Genomic DNA, 20,952 nt, shown 5'->3' with positions numbered 1-20,952 from the left:
TGGTTTATGGAAATTTTCCTAGAGACTGTCTCGTTTATGTGACGGATTTTCATGTACATCATTGGGTGTGTGTTGATTTTTGGGTGGAAAAACTGGGAGGTCAAATTGCTTAACATATATCTTAGGCTTCGTTTTGGGCAAAGGAAATTATGTGATTTCGTGGAGGGAATAATACTATATTTTATTTAATACATATTATAATGTGGGGTGTTTTATGACTTTTAATAAATTATAAATTTATTTATATACCATTTTCCTGAAGAGCAACCGTTGTGGTGTGTGTGCTCTTCCAAGTTCCCTAATTAAATTAGCTCGTAAGTGTATGAAAAAATTGCCATTTCTGGAACAAGTTTATATTTACCTTAGAGCCACCCCCGAAAAGTGCATTAAAAAACTAACAAAAATTTATTTTTTTTTTCTTTTTTCTGTCGTTGCAGGTGAGTGCAGTTTCTTTCATCTTTATTTTGGTTCTGTACTGCTTGGTTCGAATCATTTCCCTCCTGGCTCAGCCAGACAAAATAGGAAAACAGGCAAAGAGTCCCGAAACTTTTTTGCAAATAACTTTGTTTGGGCTTTTGTCTGTGGCCCTTCTAAGTAAGTAAGTAAAAGCGATTTTCCTCCCTCTTATTTTTTTTTTGTCTGGAATGCGTTTTCTTTTCATTGTTGACTTTGCCGGTGGGTTGAGCCGAATATGTCAATGATAAATGGCATAATCTCTTTAGCCCACAACAAACTCACGTAGAGCGACTGTCGTGGCTCCATCGTAATGATATTGCACAAAAATTATGCTAATAGCTTAATGCCATCGCACTTAAGCGCTAAGACAGCAGCAGGGCCCAAAGAGATGGCTGGATACCCCCAGACTGGGTGTCCTCGAGCAGGAGTCGAGATAGTGCCTATGCTTGGGCTACTTTGAATACCCTATAAACAGGGTATATAGCTTGGACTAAGGGAGATTTCTTTTATAGGAAATTCTTCAATAAATAAAGTAGCTGGTATTCTTAATTATATACAAAATATATTACAATTTCAGGCTTGAAAACACATTTATAACACTGAAATTTGTAGCATAAAGTATACTTCTTGGTCAAGGATATACCTCGTCCTTGCATTAATTTAGTTTTGCCATTTGTCTGTCGTCGTCGCGCTTCCAAAAACTTGGCTTCGCCTTCACTACTGCTCCTTGGACTTGGATTTCGAGTTTAGCTTGGCCAGTTTGGGGTGTGTGTGTTGTGTGTGTTGAGCTGACCCCAACACGGGGACTTTTTGGCAGCTGCGACCAGAACACCACAGCAATTGCAGTGGGCGGAATTGCTTTCGGTCAGGCCAGAGGTATGAGCTCTTGGCCAAAAGCCGGACCAAAAAGCTACGTACTAACAACTTTCCCGGCCTAATGTGTGTGTGTGTGTGTGTGTGTGTGCAGCTTGTTGTTGTTGTTGTTGTTGCTGGAAAAACTTATGACCGGGCGAAACTTTCGTGAAGGAATCATTTTTGGATTGGCACAGATGTGACAAGAGGATAATACATATATACAACAAGGACAGCCCCGGCTATGGGAAGTCCAAATGCTTGGCATTTGAGGAAATGAAACGATCATAAATCCAAGGAGGAAAGAAGGAAGCTCACAGAGCAATGAAATATGATGAGAACTCTCAAGGAAATACAAGAAAAAGTTGGAGTTAGCCTTAAAGGAATAATGCATATCATAGCATTAAAAAGAATAGATCTCTTTGGAGCTTATATGCAGAATTGGGAATAATTAAAACTGTCTTAACAAAATAAACTAAAATTTAAAATTATACTTAAATGCCTTGCAACGAAAGTGATTTGTAAATCTCTTGAAAAGAATATCTACCCAAAAAGAAAAATGGTCAAAAGCAAAAGGAAAATTGATAAAAACCAAGAAAATGAAAAACGATTTAAGATGCGTCAGCGAAAGAAATGATTTTTTAAGTACGCATCTAAGAAAAACACAGCCAAGCACAGTAAATACGCAGAAAATGTGAAGGAAAAACAAAAAAAAAAAAAAAAAACAACGTGAAAAACTCGAACAGTGAAATGCAACAAATAACGACCAAATATCCATCAGATGGCTGCAGGAACCACAGCCAAACAAAGGCGAAAAAAAGGAAAATAATATTAGCAGAAGAATGCATTATGGTCCGACGGGAAAAATGCGAGGAAAAATTGGAAAAACCAAATGATTTTCTGGGAAAATCACTTAGCAGCGTACATGAAAAGTGCCAAATCTGCTGAAAAGATGGTGTAGGTGGTTTTGGTGTGAGGTTAATGTAGGGTTGGTGTAAGATTGGGGTAGGGATGGTATTGGTTGTTGGTGTTTATGTAGGTAGGGTTAATGGGCATGTTAGTTGGTGTTTGGATGGTCTTGCTGATGGGTTTGTTTTGGGTTGTTGGAGATGTTGGTGTTATGGTTGGAGTAGAGTTAGGGTTTATATAAAAGTTAGTGTTGGTGTTAGCTTGGTTTTTCTTATGGCGTAGGGTTGAAGTAGGTTTCGTGTAGACGTTGGTGTTAATGTTGGTGTAGGGTTGGTGTTAGCTTGGTTTTTTCTAAAGGCGTAGGGTTGATGTAGAATTGGTATTGGGGTCTGTGTAGATATTGGTTTTTATGTTGGTGCTTATGTTGGTGTTAAAGTTGGTGTAGGATTGGTTTTGGGTTGGTTCTGATGTTGTTTTTGACTTTGGTATGGTATTGGTAGATTCCGCTGTCGATGATGGGGCTTTTCCAATGCATTATACCTTGGGGGCATCAAAAGTAGCAAAGGATTTACAGCCAAAAGCGAAGAAAAGCCAAAGTGAAAAATGTAGTGGCCTCGAAGAGGTCATTATTGGGGGATACTACTTTACCTAATGCACAAACTACCTACCAAAATAGTTCCCTAGAAATATATTTCCTTTCGTCTAATTAAGATATTTCACTACCAAAAAAAGTATTTAAAAATTGCAAACTATTTACAAATACAAATAAATGTAAACCAACAAAATATTAATGATTATTTTTCATTAATCATTATTTTTAAGTTTTTCTGAAAAGCTTACATCTTGTTTAGATTATTACATTTGTTCTTTTAATTTAAAAAATCTTCAAATGCAATATAGAAATGCATGTCCTGTAGGACACATCCCTTTCAAAGTGCAATGTGAAACAGCCTGAAATGTGGCTGGTTTTGGAGTTTATATGGAAAGGCAGATGCAAGGCGGGGGCAAATTGGGAGCTGGAACCGGACAGGACCGACCAGTTCATTTCATTGACATTATGATTGGAAGCTGTCGTCCTTCGCCTCACAATGTGCAAGTTATGTGGATGTAGGATGTGGTGTGGTGTGGCTCAATGCCCACTGAATGATGGCGATGATGATGATGATGGTGCTGCATTCTAGGATATCCCGAAAATTTCGGACAAACGGAAACGGCAAAAAAAAAAGAGAGAAACAGTAGGGGAACCCCGTTGGCCAAATGTGCTCCTCAGTCACTCAATGCTGACCACAGGTCAGCGGGATTATGGGGGTTAAGGGGTTTCAGCGGACTCAGGGGGCTAAGAGGGTTAAGAGGGCAGGACAGGGCTAAGCAGGAAAGCAGTTTCAGTGGACGTTACACAGAGAGAAGCGTTCACAAAAAGCCAGTGAAGAGCCCAGACACATTTGCCACATCAGCAAATGATATCAAAAACGTTATTTCCAGGCGCAACTGCCAAAGGTAATGGGCCAAAAGCCGGGGACAAGGGATCCTTTCGCCACCAGCAATCACACCCATCGCACAATCAACCAGTCAACCAGGCGCACACACACACACACACACATACAGGATACTAAATTTGTGGCAAAAGGAGCGCAAAAAAGGTCCACAAACTACGGACCTAATGATGGGTAAAGAGGGTTCATCAAGGGGCGTGGCCGTGGGGAAGATACGGGGGCTGGGCTCATACATGAATGTCGCACAGCGTCCCCTCACCCCTTGCCATTCCGCACAAATGGCAGCAAATCAAATTTAATTGAAGCACAAAAATCGGTTGCCTACTTTTGCGGGCAATGGAACGATTGCGCGTGACTTCCCGTCACATTCACACCCGCACCCACACCCACACACTCACATCCCATTCATTTAGCCCATGGCCATGGCCAAAAAGCCTTCTAATTTGGTTTGAATATTCGATTCAAGTTTGAAGCCAACTGCCCAGGCAATCGGTTCAATTATATCCGGCGCGGCTTACCACCTCGACCGACCGATCGAGGGACAGTTGGCGAATAGCTGTACGAAAGGGAAATTTAATTATAAGAATTTCTGGGAATTTTATTCTTATATTTAGGTCTTGAAAAGTTGTTTATAATTAAAAGGGACATTTTATTTAAATTTAATTCGTGTGAGTTTGTGGGCCTATATTAAGAATAAGTAACTTAAATAGTTGCTTAAAATAAATAGCACTTTTAGGTATAAATATAGAAGGAAATTTAAACAATGAAGTACCTATCAATAATATCCTTTTGTATAGGTTTATTACTATAATTAGAAACTATAGTTAAGGTGTTTTAAAGAGAAATATTTTATAAAAAAGTTTGCTTAGAAACGTTGCTAATTATATTTACATATAGTAATCCAAAAGTTTGCTATAAAAAGGGAAATTTAAAAGAATGCCTGGGAATTCGATGTTTATAAGAAAGATCAAGAATTCAAATAGTTTTTAAAATTAAGAGGATATATAATAAATTTAATTAAAAGAATGCCTGGTAATTGAATTCTTATGTTAAGATATAATGATTCAAATAGTTGCTATAAAAAGAGGGAATTTATTAAATAAACAGGGAAATGTATTTACTAAATACTATTTAAATATATACAAACTTAAATAGTTTGTATAATTACAATCGATATTTAGAGTACTCAAATGGTGAACTTTAAATAGAGGATAGCAAAGAGACTCCAACCTTAAGGTTCTATAATAAGAAAGACATTTAACGGGAAATTTATTTAAAAAAATTTGTAACAAGTAAATTTAACAAACTCAATTACAGACTCTAATTTCAAATGTAAGGGTATACAATATTTGACTCCCCAAAGTCAATTTCTTGTTCTTTTCGTTGTCTGCCTTAGGTTTTTCCCAGATTTCTTACCATTTTCTCGATAAGTCCTCAGCTGGGATTTATTTTTCCTCGTTTAATTTTTTGTTGTTTTTTTCCCTTACTTTGGTTCGGCTGAGTTCAGTCCATTGACCTGCCATTTGTGTGTGGATTTTACTTGGCCTTTTTGGTTGTTTCTTTTCGGCAATTAATTTAGTTTACTTAATTTCTTTTCCTGTATTTCGAAAGCTGATGTTTGTGTGTGTGTCTTGTTTTGCTGTTGCTCAAATTTTTTGATTGATGCATTCCCATACGATACGAGTGGTTTTCCTTTTCCATTCTATTCCATTGCCATCCATTTTGCCCATTCGATTCGATTTTCCGCATTACTCATACGTCCCGTGGCCAAGATTTCACTTTATCAAACTTCAAGTTGCGTTTTCATTAAGTCGAAACACATCAGCATTTTTCCGGCCCTATAGTTGCTGCTTGCTGCTTGCTGCTTGGTTTTTTTCACCCAATCCCTGTTGCCTTTGGGCCATTTCATTTGCATTCTTCACTGGCTTTCAGCTTTTCCTTACTATTTTTTTTGTCGTTTTGTGTTTTGTATTGTTTTTTTTTCTTTCCCCTCCTCAGCAATTTGGTAGAGCAACAAATGATGCGTAAGAAATGCTTTAATAAATTCGGCAACAGTTTTCCCTCCCTCAATGGGGGGTTAGTTTTTCATTTCCCATTTCCTTTACCCTTTTCTGGGCCATTTCACTGGCAAAGTCTTTAAGGTGCGGGTGGGTTCTCCCTCTCTGTGTGTGTTTGTTTAGTATTTTATAGTTTTCTGGCCGCACATCTATTCCGTTTGTTTAAGGGCTAATAAATATTTTAGCGGCCTTTCCAGTATATATGTGTGTGTGTGTGTGTGTGTGTAGAAAATATGTTTGCAGCAGTTGGAAACAAACGAGCGAGCAAACGAGTTGAGTAAATCAAGCCGCACTTCCGCTGGAGCCTGGTTTGGGGTTCCAAAACCAAAGCACAACCCTTTCCGGAAAACCAGCGCCCCTGAAAAGAGCCCCCCCCCTCCCCCCTTTTCACAAGGGAAGCGGAGTCGAGTCCCTTCTCCCTGGCAAGAGCTCTGTGATAACCCCTCTTCCTGCTTTTGTTTGTCTGCTGTCTGCTTTCTAACTGAATGAAAGCCTTGGCGCGTTGACTGATTTCGAATGGATTTTGCACGCTTCGCATGTGTGAGTTTTCTCACTGAGAAATCAGATTTCCAAGAAAGTAAATTTTTATTTTTTTAATGGAAAAATATTAAGTTTGAAGATAGTTTTATAAAGGTAATATAGCACTTTTTCTTGCTGATAAAAATATATATTTAATTACCATCCGAAAAGTAATAACTGCTGAGTGAACTACAAGACATTTTCTTTTGGTTTAACATATTCTTCTTATTAAATAAAAATTAATAAACATCAAATTTACATACTTTAGCTACATCTTCGTACATATATCTTGATTTTATATTCCAATTATATTCCAATATACAAATTAAATTTTGATAAATAAAATGAAATCTCCAAAACTAAAACCGAGCATAGCATTATTTTTGTAATGGTTCATTTATATTTTTCCCTCAAACTTTACCTTGAATATTTTACTTAAACACATTTTTCAAGGCCAAAATTAAAATTTGACTTAAAAGAAGCTTAAGTATTTTTTAAATGCTTTGTAAAACATTTCTTAATACTAATTACATTAAATGACATTAAATTATTTACCTAAATTTGAGGTTTACATATTTTAAGACTTTTAAAAAATTGTTTTCGAGGCTTAATTTGTTTTTAAATTAAATTTGAGAGAGTTTAATAAATTTATAAAAATTCACCTCATGTTGACCCCCATTTCTTCTCAGTGCATCTGATTGTCTGGTAGTGTGTGGAGTCACAAAATCCCGTAGGTGCAAAATAGCGCACTCCAGGCAACGAAGCACGTTCACGTTCACATTTGTGTTTTTTGTTTCTTGTTTTTTTTTTTTTTTTTTTTTCCTTTTTGCTGCTGCCGACTTTGTTCCTCTGCTCATTTTTGTATGTTTATTTGTTTTTATTCACTAGAAACAACATAAGAAAGGGTATCTGGGGTATACGGGCGAGCAATGTGCTCAGTCAGCGGAAAATTCGATTGGGGAAGCACAGAAGGTCTTTTCTAAAAGTTCATTTTTTTTTTCATTTTTACAGATATTTAAGATACATAATGGGTTAGTTAAAAAATTGTGTAATAATATATTAAGACAAAGACAAGACATTTAAAAAGTAAAGAATTTCGTTCGCAAGATAACAAATTTTTCTTTGGGTTTATTTGAAAGTTAAATACTTAAATTAAAAAATAAATTAAATACAAATTCTTTAAAACTTTAAATACCTTGTATAGGTCATCAATTAGTCGAGTTTCCTCGACTTACTCCACTCGTCGGCTTGGCTGTCCTGCCACAGTAAAGCCTCGACTGAGGTTTTTGCGTTTGTTTAAGGAACAACTAAAAAAGGAAAGGAAGAAAAAGAGCGAAGCAGAGAGGAAAACTCGAATAAGAAGGGGAGGGGAAAATTGTGCGGCAAAATAAAATAAACCAAAGTGTTGGAAGAGACGCACTTCTGGGATTGGTTTGCAACTCGCCGGGCTTTTCTTTCGATTTTTCCGCTTTTCTTTTTTTTGTAGCCTTTATGTTTTTAGTTTTTTTTTTTTTTTTGCCCCTTGGGAACACGAATGCGATGTGCTTAAGCGGAAAACATCATTTTGGTGCTGCTGGTATTGCAGGTTGCAGATTGCATGTTGCATGTTGCATGTACTGTACTGCACTGACATCCTGCGACTTATTGAGGTGTTAAGCTAAACACAATTCCAATATTGGAAAGCATAACACAAGGCTCGGAGCACAAGGGGATAACAAAGGAGCTGAGCAAATGAGATGCCAGGCCTTGATGGTCAGTGGTGGGCGCCTTTGGCGGATTTATGCCTGTGCCAATGCGGCGTATACTTGATATTGCGGATACTTGATATTGATGTTGAGCCTGATTCCCACAAAGGCAAAAACGTGATAATCAAGAAGGCGCAACAGCCAAAGGAGAGGGAAGAAAACATATAGCCACGACAGCCATAAGCTGATTGCTTCTGTTGGCTATTTACTCGACCAGCGATAAATAGTCATGTGTGTGGGGAAAGACTTGATTTCTGATCATATATCAAAGCTGACCGGGCAGGGAAGCCCCTGCAGGAAGGAGAGTAGAGTGTGTGTTTGTGTGCTGGTGTCCTGTTGATTTCCGGCCTTGCCAGCTGCTTTGGGCTGTGCGTCTCTTGGCTTGTATATGGGTTCCTGTTCCTGAGTGTTGTTGAGTTATGTCTCCTATAATGAATATTATAATAATCGATAATTATCGAGTGTGAAAAAAGGAAGACTTGAATACAAAAATGATTCCAAAAAATTTTTATTTGATTAATTGATAGAAATATTACAAATAAACACAAATATTAAATTAGAATTATTTAAGTTTTCAATTTTTATCGATATTTATAGATTTTTTATAAAAGTGCGATTCTCTAAATAAGATAGTTTAAATTAATTAAAATAAGAAAGTTAATTGAAACCCATTAAAAAGTAGTTATTAATAAGAAATATTATATAATTTGTTCATGTTAATTTAGTTAGCTTTCCTACTTACTTTTCTTGGCTGCACTCTCCCCTTTGCCCCCCTTTGATGTTCCTGCTGCTCCTGCTTTTTTGTCATTTGCTGAGCTTAGCAAATTAGCATGCAGCCAGCATGTGTTCGGCTGTCAGAATGTCCTGGCAGTCCTTCAGCCACTCCCCTTAATTCCCGAGTAAGTGTGTCACATTAAATGATACGCATCACTTGACACCAAAATGTGCGAAAGAAGTAAGCTAAAGTCGGGGGGAGGAAAAATATAAATGGAAAAGGGAGCGAACTCCTACAAGAAACGGGGTGTAAGTTCAAGAAAATTACGCCTTTTCCGTCTTAGTTTCTTAATGAGTTGTTCAAGATGCCTGCATATGTACAAGGAAAAATCAATATGGGGCCAGGGAATATTTTGCAAATGGAATACTCAGAGGAACGAAACTTTTTTTAAATGCAAAAAAAGGGTCTACGAAAAAAAAAGGAAGATGCAAACGGAAGTTGATTTTAAGTTGTTAGCCCCTAGAGAAAAAGCCAAGCAAAGGAAAAACAAGAAGTAGCTGCGTCAGGGCATACAATACCCTAATATTAGTAAGGACTTTCAGGCACAAAAGTCTCCCTTGTATCCAGTATACCCTCTTACTACAGGGTATGCCAAAGAAAAGTGCCGGGAAAAAAACAAATAAAAGTCGACGGCGGCGGGGGCTAAGACAAACAAACAAGCAACGGTCCAAGACAAGAGGTGACAGGAAACAGGAAGCAGTGGATGCAGAACGTGCTCAAGTTTGGGACATTCATACGTTTTTATATATGTACATATATATATATTTAGAGAGAGATATGTACATATATAGAGCAGCCAAGTAAGCACCGACTTTGCGGCAAGTGACAGTGGAAAATCCGTTGCCACAGTCCTAATCAGCCTGTCAGGTCTAGACATTCGAGTCGAATTATTTTGTTGAAACCAACCCAACTATTCCGGAAACTAAAAACCGAAAAACCAAAATTTTAAATTAAGAAAATTGCGCGAGTTAAAAACAAAATCAAATATATAAATCAGAGACACTCAAAATTATGGTAAAGTCCAAGTTGCGTTCCCCAAAAGCCTTAAAGTCTTTACGCAAGAGCAAGGCCAAGAAAGTAAATTTGAAACCCACCAGACCCAGACGTAAGCTGAGATCCTCGATGGCTTCCGCTGCCAAGAAGCATCTAAAGCGTTCCCTGAAGGGAGCTTCTCTGCCCAAAACTATCAAGAGAAGGTCAAACCCGACCAAGCTGAAGAGAGGCTTCTCGAAGCCCAAGGGCGTCTCTCGCAGGATCAAGCTTATAGATGCCAAACCTGAATCATCAATCAAATCGATGAAGGCTGGTGGAACTTCTGTGGTTTTCTTGGCCAGGGACTCTTCCAGGAGAAGCGACCCAACGGCTGCAAAATCTTTAGTTATTTCACCCAAGATGATCAGCCGAATCAAACCTAGGCTTTTGAAGCAACCAAAGACCCACGAAGGCGTTGATTTCTTTTACAATCTTGGTCACAAGGTCCTCGACCCGGAGCCCTCTGATAAGCAGGAGAGGCCACGGACAGGTAAAGGAGGATTAACCAAAGGATTAGTCGGAGGTAGATCGGTGACGGGCAGATTGAAAGCAGGCGGACTGGAAGCAGTTGTGGCCAAAGATAATGGACCAAAAGTGCGCGCCAGGAAAGGAATCGACCTGACGCAACCCATGGGACTGGAGGGCCTCAGTCCGAGTCCGAGTCCTGTCCTCAACTGTAGTGCGAGTCTGACCGGCAAAGGTGTTGTGGTGCCACTGACCAATCGCCTGCCCATCATTGACTTCATTTCCACCACCGAGTTTAACGATAAATATGCAACGCAGAAGAGTTCTCGACGACAGAAGCGTTGATTTGGTGACCCATCGAGCGGCGAATCGATCAATATTTACAAAATTCGTTGTCGGTTTAATATATTGTATTGCAAAATTCTCTTTTATTTTCGTTAATCAGTTGACAAAAGCAAACCCTTTTATGTTTCGAGAAATTAAAAGCATGTTTAACATTGCCACTAATTATAATAAAATGAATAACGAGTTTTTATTAAAACGTAGGGCCATTCAGATGGGTGGGGATGCTCACGGGACAGGCGAATACCAGGGGAGACGCACTGACTGAGGCTGCGCGGCAGCGGTGCCTCTATTTATAGATAGCCAGAGGGAGAGAGGTTGACCGGGAATGAGAGAGAGAGAGATTGATCGAGTGAAAGCACACGTCAGCGTCTGAAAGCGGAGCTGTATGTGTGTGTGTGTGTGTGTGTTGTTCTCTAAAATTATCAGATAAACTAACACACACACACAAGGCTTGGATGAGAGCGCGCACACTGGGAGTTGAGCTCTCAGCTCTAAACTCCGCTCTCAGCTCCGCTTTTAGACGCTGATGTGTGTTTTCATTCGATCAACCTCTCTCTCTCTCTCTCATTCCCTACCTATAAATAGAGGCCCCTCTGCCTCCGCAGCCTCAGTCAGTGCGCGCCTCCCCTCGTGTTCACCTGTCCCGTGTGAATCTTAACCCTCCTGGAGAACGCTTGGAAAAGTGCAAGTTCATATATTATATTCAAGCAATAACAACAAAAATCTCTGCAATCAAAGGAGTGAATCATCGATGAATCCCAGCCAAGTCTTCACTGTGAAGATGAAAGGTAACAGACTGTCCTTTAACTAAAACAAATTTAAAATAAATAGTGACGTAATACTCTATATCTAAAATAACGAGTGCATTCAAACACGATCATTTACCATTACTAAAGAGAATTTAACAACTTATTAGTTAGTTATGATTAGAAATTGGCGTGTAAAATAAAGCTTTTATAAATAAAAAGTGACGAATTGTAAAAGATTATTCAATGTACGAATATTTAATGTAACTTATCGGTAACGAATGAGGCCAAACCACTATGAATAATGAATATTGGCCCCTAAAAAAAGAGTAATTTTTAACCTCACCGATTTGCAGTAATTTAATGACAAGTAAAATAAAGTCTTGATAAGAAATGAATGCTCAGGCCGGTAATGAATTTAGCAATCAACGAGCGCAGGCAGGATCTCAAGAGCCAACAACTTATTTGCACAACTTTTAAGCGATCGCAAAACATTTTCATTTCGCTTGGTTTATTTGGACATACCAGAAATACATATTCCCAAATGAAATTGTTGGACAAGATGGAATGGGAATGGGTATGGCAATGGGAAGGGGTTTCGGCTTGGGATTAGGATGGTGGCAAAGGGGTTTCCTGCTAGCTTCCAGATGCGATTGGGGGCAGCGAGGTCGGCTGCGCCAGTAAGCGAACTTTTGCGCAAATTATCTGCGTCGCGTTTATTTCGCGCAAACAAATCGCAAAACTTTTGCAGACGGCGACCCAGCGACTTTGCCTCCTGCCTTCTGCCTTCTTCACCCGAATCTCATCATCATCCTGGTCCGGGTCCCACTCTTGGTCCTGGTCCTGGTCCTGGTACAGTTGTAAAAGTTTTGCCGGTACAAAAGTTTGGAAGGAGTCGCCTCCCAGACTTCAGAAATCCCTGCTCAATGCCGTCGGCTTCTTCCTTTCAGTTTTCGGGGGCATCTTGCAGCAATTTACGGGTCTTGGGGAACTTGAGAAACGAATGGAAGATGGAAGCCAGGCAATTGATGCACCACCAGGAGAAGAAGGGTAAAGGGCGAAGGGTGAAAAAGGTTGCGCCATTGAGATGGGATTGGTGCTGGGGGACTTTCTCGTTCCTGGAAAATTCCGGCCGCCATTTTTGTTGTTGCAGCTCAGAGTTTTCCGGCTTGTTTTCATTTTCGCTGCCGGAGAATTTGCATTTTAGCCAGAAGAGCAAGAAGACGACGATTGCGGCTTTTAACCGCAAACCGAACGGAAATTGAGATTCATTTAATTCATTGTGCGCCGAGCTGAATTTTCGGGGATAACGTTGAGGGCCCAGGGCAAGAAAGGGTTAAGCTGTGTGTTGCACTGAGAGAAATGAATGAAAGTAGTTGTGATATATTTTAAATGTTGTAGTTGAATATTAATCAAGAGATATAAATTAATAATAAAACAAGGATTTATAATTAATAAAAAATTAAATTAAATAATACTTAAACTATTTAAAGTAATAGTATTGCCATATTTTCATATTTTCATTTAAATAGGTAAATATTAGGAAATATATCTTGTACAATTTCTCTCGCCATGTATTCAAAACTTCGTTGACTGGCATAATCAGCGGACGGAGGAGGAGCAAGGCTAAGGGGGTGCTCGAGGAAAGTTAAGCAGGACCAAAGAGGTGGCGCAGCAGCCATGGCGGACAACAGTTAAATGACTGCTGCAGCCACGTCAGCGGCAACGCCTTTGCTAATATTTATGCCCCGGGCTTTTAAATCAGCGACAGGCGGAGGAGCAGGACGCCGGGCAACAGTGTCCGCCCCAAAAGGACCCTTAGAAAAAGAATCCTTGATTGCATGCAAGGAGGAAGCAAAGCATCGAAGACGCCAAATGGAATGCTGAATAGACTATCCTTTTTTGTCCGTCGAAATGAGCCCAATTGGCCGCGTGGTGAGAATGAGTTTAAGGGGATAACTGCAGAATTGGTATATACACATATTCTAGGAAAATTGTTGTTTATATTATATTAAAACGACTCAGAAGATTGTTTGTACAGTTGATTTTAATATCTTTTGCATTCTTGGTTACCAATTGGACTTCAAAACTTACCAAATTCCGACTTGGGAATTTTAAGGACACTATTCGAAACATTTTTTCAACACTTCATTTAGAAGGTCGTTTTGTAATTTTTTTCAGATAATTTCGTAATATTTATTTTAGAATTTAAAGCAAGTTGCAACAACAATAATCATAGCCAGGCAGGAAGCTTAGAAATTGGGGTACATATGGGTATGAGCTCGTTTGTAAAAGGATAAATTGAGCTGCCAATGGGTTGTGGGGGAGGCTGAGATGTAGGCATAGGCCTGACATCCTTCGAGTTAAACGCACAAATGCAAGTCGGTTATCTGAATAGGCTAGCAGCGGCAATTGATAAAGCAATTATGCAGGATGCAAGTGAGACTGGATGGCATTCAGGTCATATGTGTCTCCCTCTTTCTCTCTCTCTATTGATAGCCCCCTCTCTTTCACCCTCTGTTTCGTCCTGGATCCTTCCTTCTCTCTCTGCGAGTCGTAGTTCCCATTTCGACCTGCTTATTGAACGCAATTACCTGACACAGTTCTGTTCAGTTTACGCAAAAACGATGTCAATGCACGGGTCAAAGTTCAGCCAACAAAAAGGGAGAAGCCCAAAGAGACAGGCATATGGATAGCTAATGAGAGAGACAGAGAGAGAGATAGAGTGTGTGTGTGTGTGGTGGTGGGTGGGTGTGCGGAACTTTCCTTTTCAGGACTTTGTTAATTAGGCAAACCCCTGTCCCAGATTCCACAAAATCTGATTCGCCACAGCGGGGGCCCAGCGACCGCCCAACCAATTGACCCAGTAATCCAAGCCAGATAAACTTTAAAAACAAAAAAAAGAACATTGAAAACAAAAAAATAACAAAAGTGCAATATTAAAAAACACAAGTGCAAAAATCGAATTGCAATGCCAACAAGCTGGAAACTGAAACCGAAATGACCGAGGCGGTTACGACAGAAAACTAGAAAGGAAGCTAACATTTGTACCCTGTGATTTTCTCTGCCCAAAGAGTTGTTACAGTGAGTGTTAAAATGTTGCAAACAGTTGAAGTTGCGGTTGAGAAAAATTGATTATCTGTCATGTCTTCCTGTTAAGTCGTTTTTGGTTTGGGAAAACTAACAACTGATTTAAAAGTAAGCGTCAGAATTACAGCAGTTCTTAGTGGCTTGCTCTTAGCAGCACAATTGCGTGCATAACAGCACTCTATTAATATTCACGTTGGGATTGCACTATTTTGTGCTTCACAGCAGTCTGTTAATCTTTTTCGTTAGGATAAACCATACAGCGTTAGGCAACTGATTTGCTTATGCAACTAGTTTATCCTGATGTTTAAGCAAAAAAAAATAATACAAATTAAAATAATAATATTTACATATGCACTGGTTTAAGCTCTGTTAGTATTTATCGTTCGGCCAAATCACAGAACGATTTGCTTGTTACAAAAGTCTATCTGGTATTTAGACAAAAATAAAAACTATAACAAATAATGTACAAATTTAAACGTTCACCTAGTTGCGGCGAAGACAACTGTTTTTGCAAAAGTGTCTTCCATGCTCCGTGCTCGCAAGGACAATTAAATAATCGTTGTGAAATTACTCCATACATTAAGAACTATAATTGGATTTCTGGGAATTATGCCATCTATAAATGATGATGCGCCGCCGACGACGACCCCAAGGACTGCGATTACAGGGTAGGCAGGGAAGTGCGGAAGGAGGACATCCGTCCAGAGTGACCTCGACCCGGCTATAACTTGTGTTTGGCGGCCCATTGTTTTGGCCGATTCTCCATTCTTTTTTTTTTATCGGGACGTTGTATGGGTTTTTTGTTGCTATTTGTATTTTCGTATATTTTCGTAGGGGGAATGAGTTGACCAGCAGCCAGTTATCGCAATCGCAATTGCTATCCATTTCATTTACCGCAGGACAAATTTTTATTGCTGACCCAAGCAGCAAGCGGCAAGGACAACGGCATGGCATTGTTTCAATTCATATATATAGACATATATATATATATATATACCATACATATATAAAATTGCCGGAAAAGTTGCTGCAATTGTCCTCATTTTCTTCCAGTTAACAACGATTTTATTGTTGTGCAACATTTTACATAAATAACAAGAACAGCACCAGCTCAGCTCAGGACAGGACAGTACAGGGCAGGACAACAAGACAACAAGACAACAGACCCAACCCATGTCCCATGTCCGTTTTGACAGTCGTCAAGTGCATTGTGCACTTTGCTAAAAACAATTTTGCATTTTCCACAATACAACGGTACTGTGAAAATTCCGTATTCCCTGCACCGAGTTCCGTGTTCAGTGTTCGTCAGTCAAGGGCACTCCACTGAATGTTTCTGAATAAACGAGCGAGTGCTTGTACGTATTCATACGAGTAGGCTGTACCGCACACTCGTATCGGTGTTTGAGTGGCCGTGTAACCACAAAAGTCAAAAGCCTATTTAATTATGTTGACAATATGCAAATAACTAACCATATGAACAGGCAGCAAGAATAATTGCATTTCGGCCTGCGGTTCAGACTCAATTTTTATGCCATCACCCAGTCAGACGTCACTTTGTGTGCTAAAACTAGCACTTGGTTTAATTTACGCAAAAAGCGATCTCTTTTGCAATTCCAAAGTTTATTTCAAGTTTATTGGTAAATTTCGAATGCTTAGCTTGCGGCTGCGGTTTACTGCTCAATTTTTGAATGCTCGAAAGTGTGAACTCAAGGTGATCAAATATTTAAATTTTCTATATTTGTTTTTGTAATAAAAACATTCATTTTCTTGGGCTTTTAACAATGAAATATCAAAGATTTTTAGTATTTAATTTTTTTTAATAATTAATTAAATCTATTAAAGCTTTGGGAGGATTTATTAATTTGCTCTAGTTTCCATACTCTTACCATAAACGCAGTTTCCATGCATTTTTTATAACATTGTTCTTTGTCAATTTTTTAATAAATTTAATTGTTTTAAAAATGCATTTTAATTTAAAGACTTTTATAACCAATTTTACTGGCCAGATTTGACCCTTTGTCCAAGTAGGAAACTAAGCCTATGCTTTGGCGAATTTAATTAGCGACAAATCGGCTGATATTGACGATTTGCTTAACCCATTTACAGCATCCCCAGCGCGATTCGAGAAGCGTTGGAATTAGCGGGCACATAATGCGATTCATAATGATGATGATGGCGAGGCGTGTTAGTTAGGGAGTCCAATTGTTTCACAGACAATGAATGTCATGTGGTGATTAGCATTTTGAACTGCCAACTTGTGGGGCAGATTAACTGAGACTGCTGGCGGGGGTGGGGGAGGGAGGTAGTTAAAGGGACCCTAGGGGGTTGGGGGGAAAGCAGAGAGAGTGTCGCCGACAATATACATAGCTGGCTTCAGTTTGTCGTAATTTGAATGCCAGACTCTGGCCGGCTCTCTTGGCCTTATTGTTGTCACATCAAATGCGGCGACTTGGCAATTTATGCTGACAGAATAGCCATGTCCGTGTCCCCTCCTTCTCCGGTCTCGCCCACTAATTGGATAACATAATATTTAACTAATTTATTTGATATATATACTTGCGATAAATGGCACAATGCCACGTCAGGATTTATATGGAAATACCGAGCTGCAATTGCAATTTATGTATGTCAGAAAGGCATTTCTGACATGACAAGCCAAGAGAGTGGAGACTCAAAACCAGAAGCCAAAAGGCCCAAAAGCCCAAAGCCCAGACGCCTCCCCCTGAGAAGCAATTGTGGGGGCGTGGCCTAATCAAATTATCGCAAAATTCAATGAATTTCAAATGAGCAAAGTCGGACAAGACGAGGCAAAGGCAACGTCTTTGTAGAGCCGCTCTCAGCTCAAGTGGATTGCGATGCGATGCTGATTGCCGGCGAACAATTATTTGATTTAATTTAAACTCGGAGATTGTCCTAATGAATTGCCCAGTGGGATGGCTCTGAATGATGATGGGATTAAGTCAAGATCGAAATGTGTTTGGCTGCTTTCTAATTCAATTAAATGATTATGGTCATGGCCATTAATTAGGATCAAGCTGAAAAATACTTAAGCGGGTGATTAGCTATTTTGGTTTCTATTGTAGAATATCACATATATTTAATAGAATATTAAAGATACCCATTATAAATATTATATTTCATCTAAAAACCATGTAATATTTTATGCTCTTAATGTGTAAGATACACACAAAAACCACAAAAGTAACCCCTAATAATGGTCAAGAACTTGGTCTATGGCCTTTCCCTAATACCGATTTATTGATGTATCAACAGTTTAGGCACAATTTCTGGCCTGGGCTTCCCCCACATATATACATTTATTTTTTCCATCTACCACCGAAACTAATTGAAGTCCAACCGAAATTTCTGAAAGCAGCTCAGAATTTCCTGCCCAAAACACGCACTCACAGCACAGAGAGGACTATTAGGGAACCACTTGAGTGTAGCAATGTGTCAATTAACAATTTGCGCGCACTGTGTTTATGATGCTGGCCGGGTTGGTTGGTTTGTTTGGAGCAGACAGGGGAGTGGAAAGGGATGGAGTGGAGCGGAGTGGAGCCCAACACTGGGTGCTAAATGATGCTGCACTGCCCTGTCTAGCTCTCTCCTGACCCTGACAAATTTATGCGCATCATTAGAGCTAAATATCTATATTGAAACGGGGGGGTAGTCTGTGTGCCTGCAGAGAAAGAAATGAAATTAAATAGGTTTTAATTTTTTAGAAATATTTCATTGGACAAAATATCAGAATTTATAAAATATTGATGTCATTTATTTATAGTGTTCTAAAGAGTTTCTAAAAATAAAAGAGGGAAAGAAAACTCTCCATATTTGCTGTTAGATATTAGATATCTTTTTCACAGTGCCTTTATTATATTCATAGTCATACGAATGTGTTTGCTGGGCCCCAGTTGTAGACAAATGCCAGCTAAGTCCACTCAATTTGTTTGTTTTCTCGAACATTTAAGTGGCTCAAGTGGCCAAGCTAAATTCCCCAATTGCTGTACATGTTGTAAATAAGTGTTAATAGCAACCCCAAAAAGCCACCCCTATAGCCCACCTCGGCGACCCAGCAGTTCGTTTGATGAGCTCAAGTGAGAAATTACTGTAAGAATAGGTGTGGACAGTAGTCGGGCTTGAGGACTTGTGTGTGACTTGGGTTTTTTATGGCACTCAAGCGTTTTTTGTAGTCTGTATGCTAGAAATAAGATGATGTAATAGAAACAAGAAGAATTAGTTAAAAGCTTAAATTAATTTTGTTACAAAAATATATATTCTATTTATCGAATATTTGAATATCGAAAACATAATATTTACCATTAATATAACGATATAATTTAATATATACGAATTATTCGTATTTTAATTATTTGTTTCTCTTTCTGACCGTGTTGGTTCGAAAAATTAAACAGAAAAGTCCATAAAGTGCATATTAACTTTAAAATATTGATTTCTACATAGACCTTTGGTTTAAATTTCGATAGAATATCGATATATTGATCATTTCCGTCATCCTTTATATTTCATTAAATATTTCAATTAACAATTAGGACCAGTTAACATTAGTTATACATATACTGCGGCTGTGGCTTCCATTCAAAACCCCTTTCCCTTTTGGCATCCATCAAACTGTCAATCCGTCAATAACAGCCAATTGGGAATTGACTTGGCCAATTAGGCAAATCAAACTTGGACTGTGTGTGAGGCATTTGGCCAAAGCCACCGCACAAACAGTGGGAAAAGCTAATCAAAGGCCGCCGACCGGCAAAAGGAATGAATGAACGATGGCGTTTATCCCTGAAAGGGGGGTGTGAAAAGCGCGGAGGAGAGCTTCCCCAGCCGATGAGGTGACAAAATCGCATTACAACTATTAAAGCCCACACACACAGAGCACAGCACAGCACAGCACCCATCCATCGCAATTTGGATTTCCCGCAGACAGCCTGTGACTTTTTCTGCACCGCTTTTCCCTCGTTTCGTTGGCAGCCAATTGTCTAACAAAGACTTAAAGGCTTAAAGCGCAAATAATCCACTAGGCCAATTGAGGGGCTTAGGGATTGGGTGGGGGTGGGGGGTGCTGCTGGTAGGGCCATTCAATCAATGAAAATGAAAATGAAATGAGGGGGCTGATGGGTGCCAGTGGGTGTGAGTGTGTGCGCACTTATTCATTCATTTGTGTACTAATAGGCGCACAATCAGACCAAATGACAGACAATCAGTCAAACAAACAGACAAATATACACACGTATGTGTATGCCCGCACACCCGCACATTCACACACACACACACACATACACTCGTCCTGAGACAAACAAACATTCAAACAAACAAACAAAAGCGGTCGACGATGGCAGACAACAAACGACATTATCTAAAGTCAACAGCACCAACAAATCACACGCACTCGCACAACAGACCAGTTAAAAAAATTAGTAAATGTCCTTTTTTTATAAATAGAGTAATTTGCAATTTATAAGCCATATTTACGTTTTATACTATTTTTTCACATTTTGCAAATATTTAAATGAATAAAAGAATGGATTTTAAATTGATTTCTTTTGAAAATTCACTGTTTTTGGAGGTGTTTTTCTATATTCATATGTATTTGCATTATTTTGCATAGAAAAATAATAATAATTTATAAATATTAAATAATATATTATGCAAAATTTATTTAAATAAGAACACAGATATTTTTAAAGAGTTTAAGAAAATGTTTTTGAGCTGTTATTTCAAATTCCAGTAAAGCTTTTTATGGTAAATATATATTTTTTTAAACAATATGTTTTCATTTAAAAATGAAGTACTTATATTTTTAATATAATTTATATTATTATAATATATCACATAAAATATATTATAAAAAGATTATGATTTTCTAATGATTTGCTCTACTTTACCATATTTACTGTTTTTACATTATCTATCCTAATTCCTATAATCTTGACCGCAGCTGTGCTGCTGCCGCACACTTAACATCGATGCGGGCACCCACCCACATACAAACACACTCATATACACGCACACATGCTGACATTAGGTGCGCTCTTTATGTTTTATCTCAAAATGCGATGCTTGGCTGCTGATGAGTTGCCTGTCAGCCAGCGCCACGCCCCCAACTACCAACCTTCAACCGCCCACACCCGACCTACACAACCCTCCCCCCGCCTTTTTGGCCACCGTCAACAAGCTCTCTTCGGCGAAGGAAGCTTGTCATTTACCCGAGCCATGTCCTTTTTTTTCATCCTGCTTAGGTTTAATATAGAGTTCTGCTCGTTCACTTTACGATTCTCTTTGCTATTTAAATATTAATGTTTTTGGCAGTGCTGGAAAGGGCTTTAAAAAGGAAAACTGCTTCTAATTAGAAGACCATTACGGTTTCTTGAATCCTTATAAAATATTATGCAACTTTAAGGCATAATATTTATGTATTTATGACTAAAGAACACTTTTTAGTTCTGTTTAATT

General features: G+C 38.8%; 2 protein-coding genes across 4 annotated transcripts in view; both read left to right on the top strand.

Annotated features, from left to right (window-relative positions):
• Mnr (Membrane-bound Notch regulator) overlaps positions 1-20,952 on the top strand; it is an 87,302-nt gene that overhangs the window by 26,359 nt on the left and 39,991 nt on the right. The window lies entirely within an intron of this gene.
• LOC108074174 (uncharacterized) lies at positions 9,647-10,821 on the top strand. The gene has a single exon (XM_017166110.3). It carries the CDS (start codon positions 9,818-9,820, stop codon positions 10,646-10,648), a length of 831 nt encoding a protein of 276 aa, XP_017021599.1. The 5' UTR covers positions 9,647-9,817; the 3' UTR covers positions 10,649-10,821.

The sequence above is a fragment of the Drosophila kikkawai genome, chromosome X (assembly GCF_030179895.1).
Source record: "Drosophila kikkawai strain 14028-0561.14 chromosome X, DkikHiC1v2, whole genome shotgun sequence".
Taxonomy (NCBI): domain Eukaryota; kingdom Metazoa; phylum Arthropoda; class Insecta; order Diptera; family Drosophilidae; genus Drosophila; species Drosophila kikkawai.
This window is presented reverse-complemented; position numbering and strand designations above follow the sequence as displayed.

Excerpts from the sequence above, each read along its gene's own strand:
- LOC108074174 (XM_017166110.3), top strand. The coding sequence starts at position 9,818 with ATGGTAAAGTCCAAGTTGCGTTCCCCAAAAGCCTTAAAGTCTTTACGC.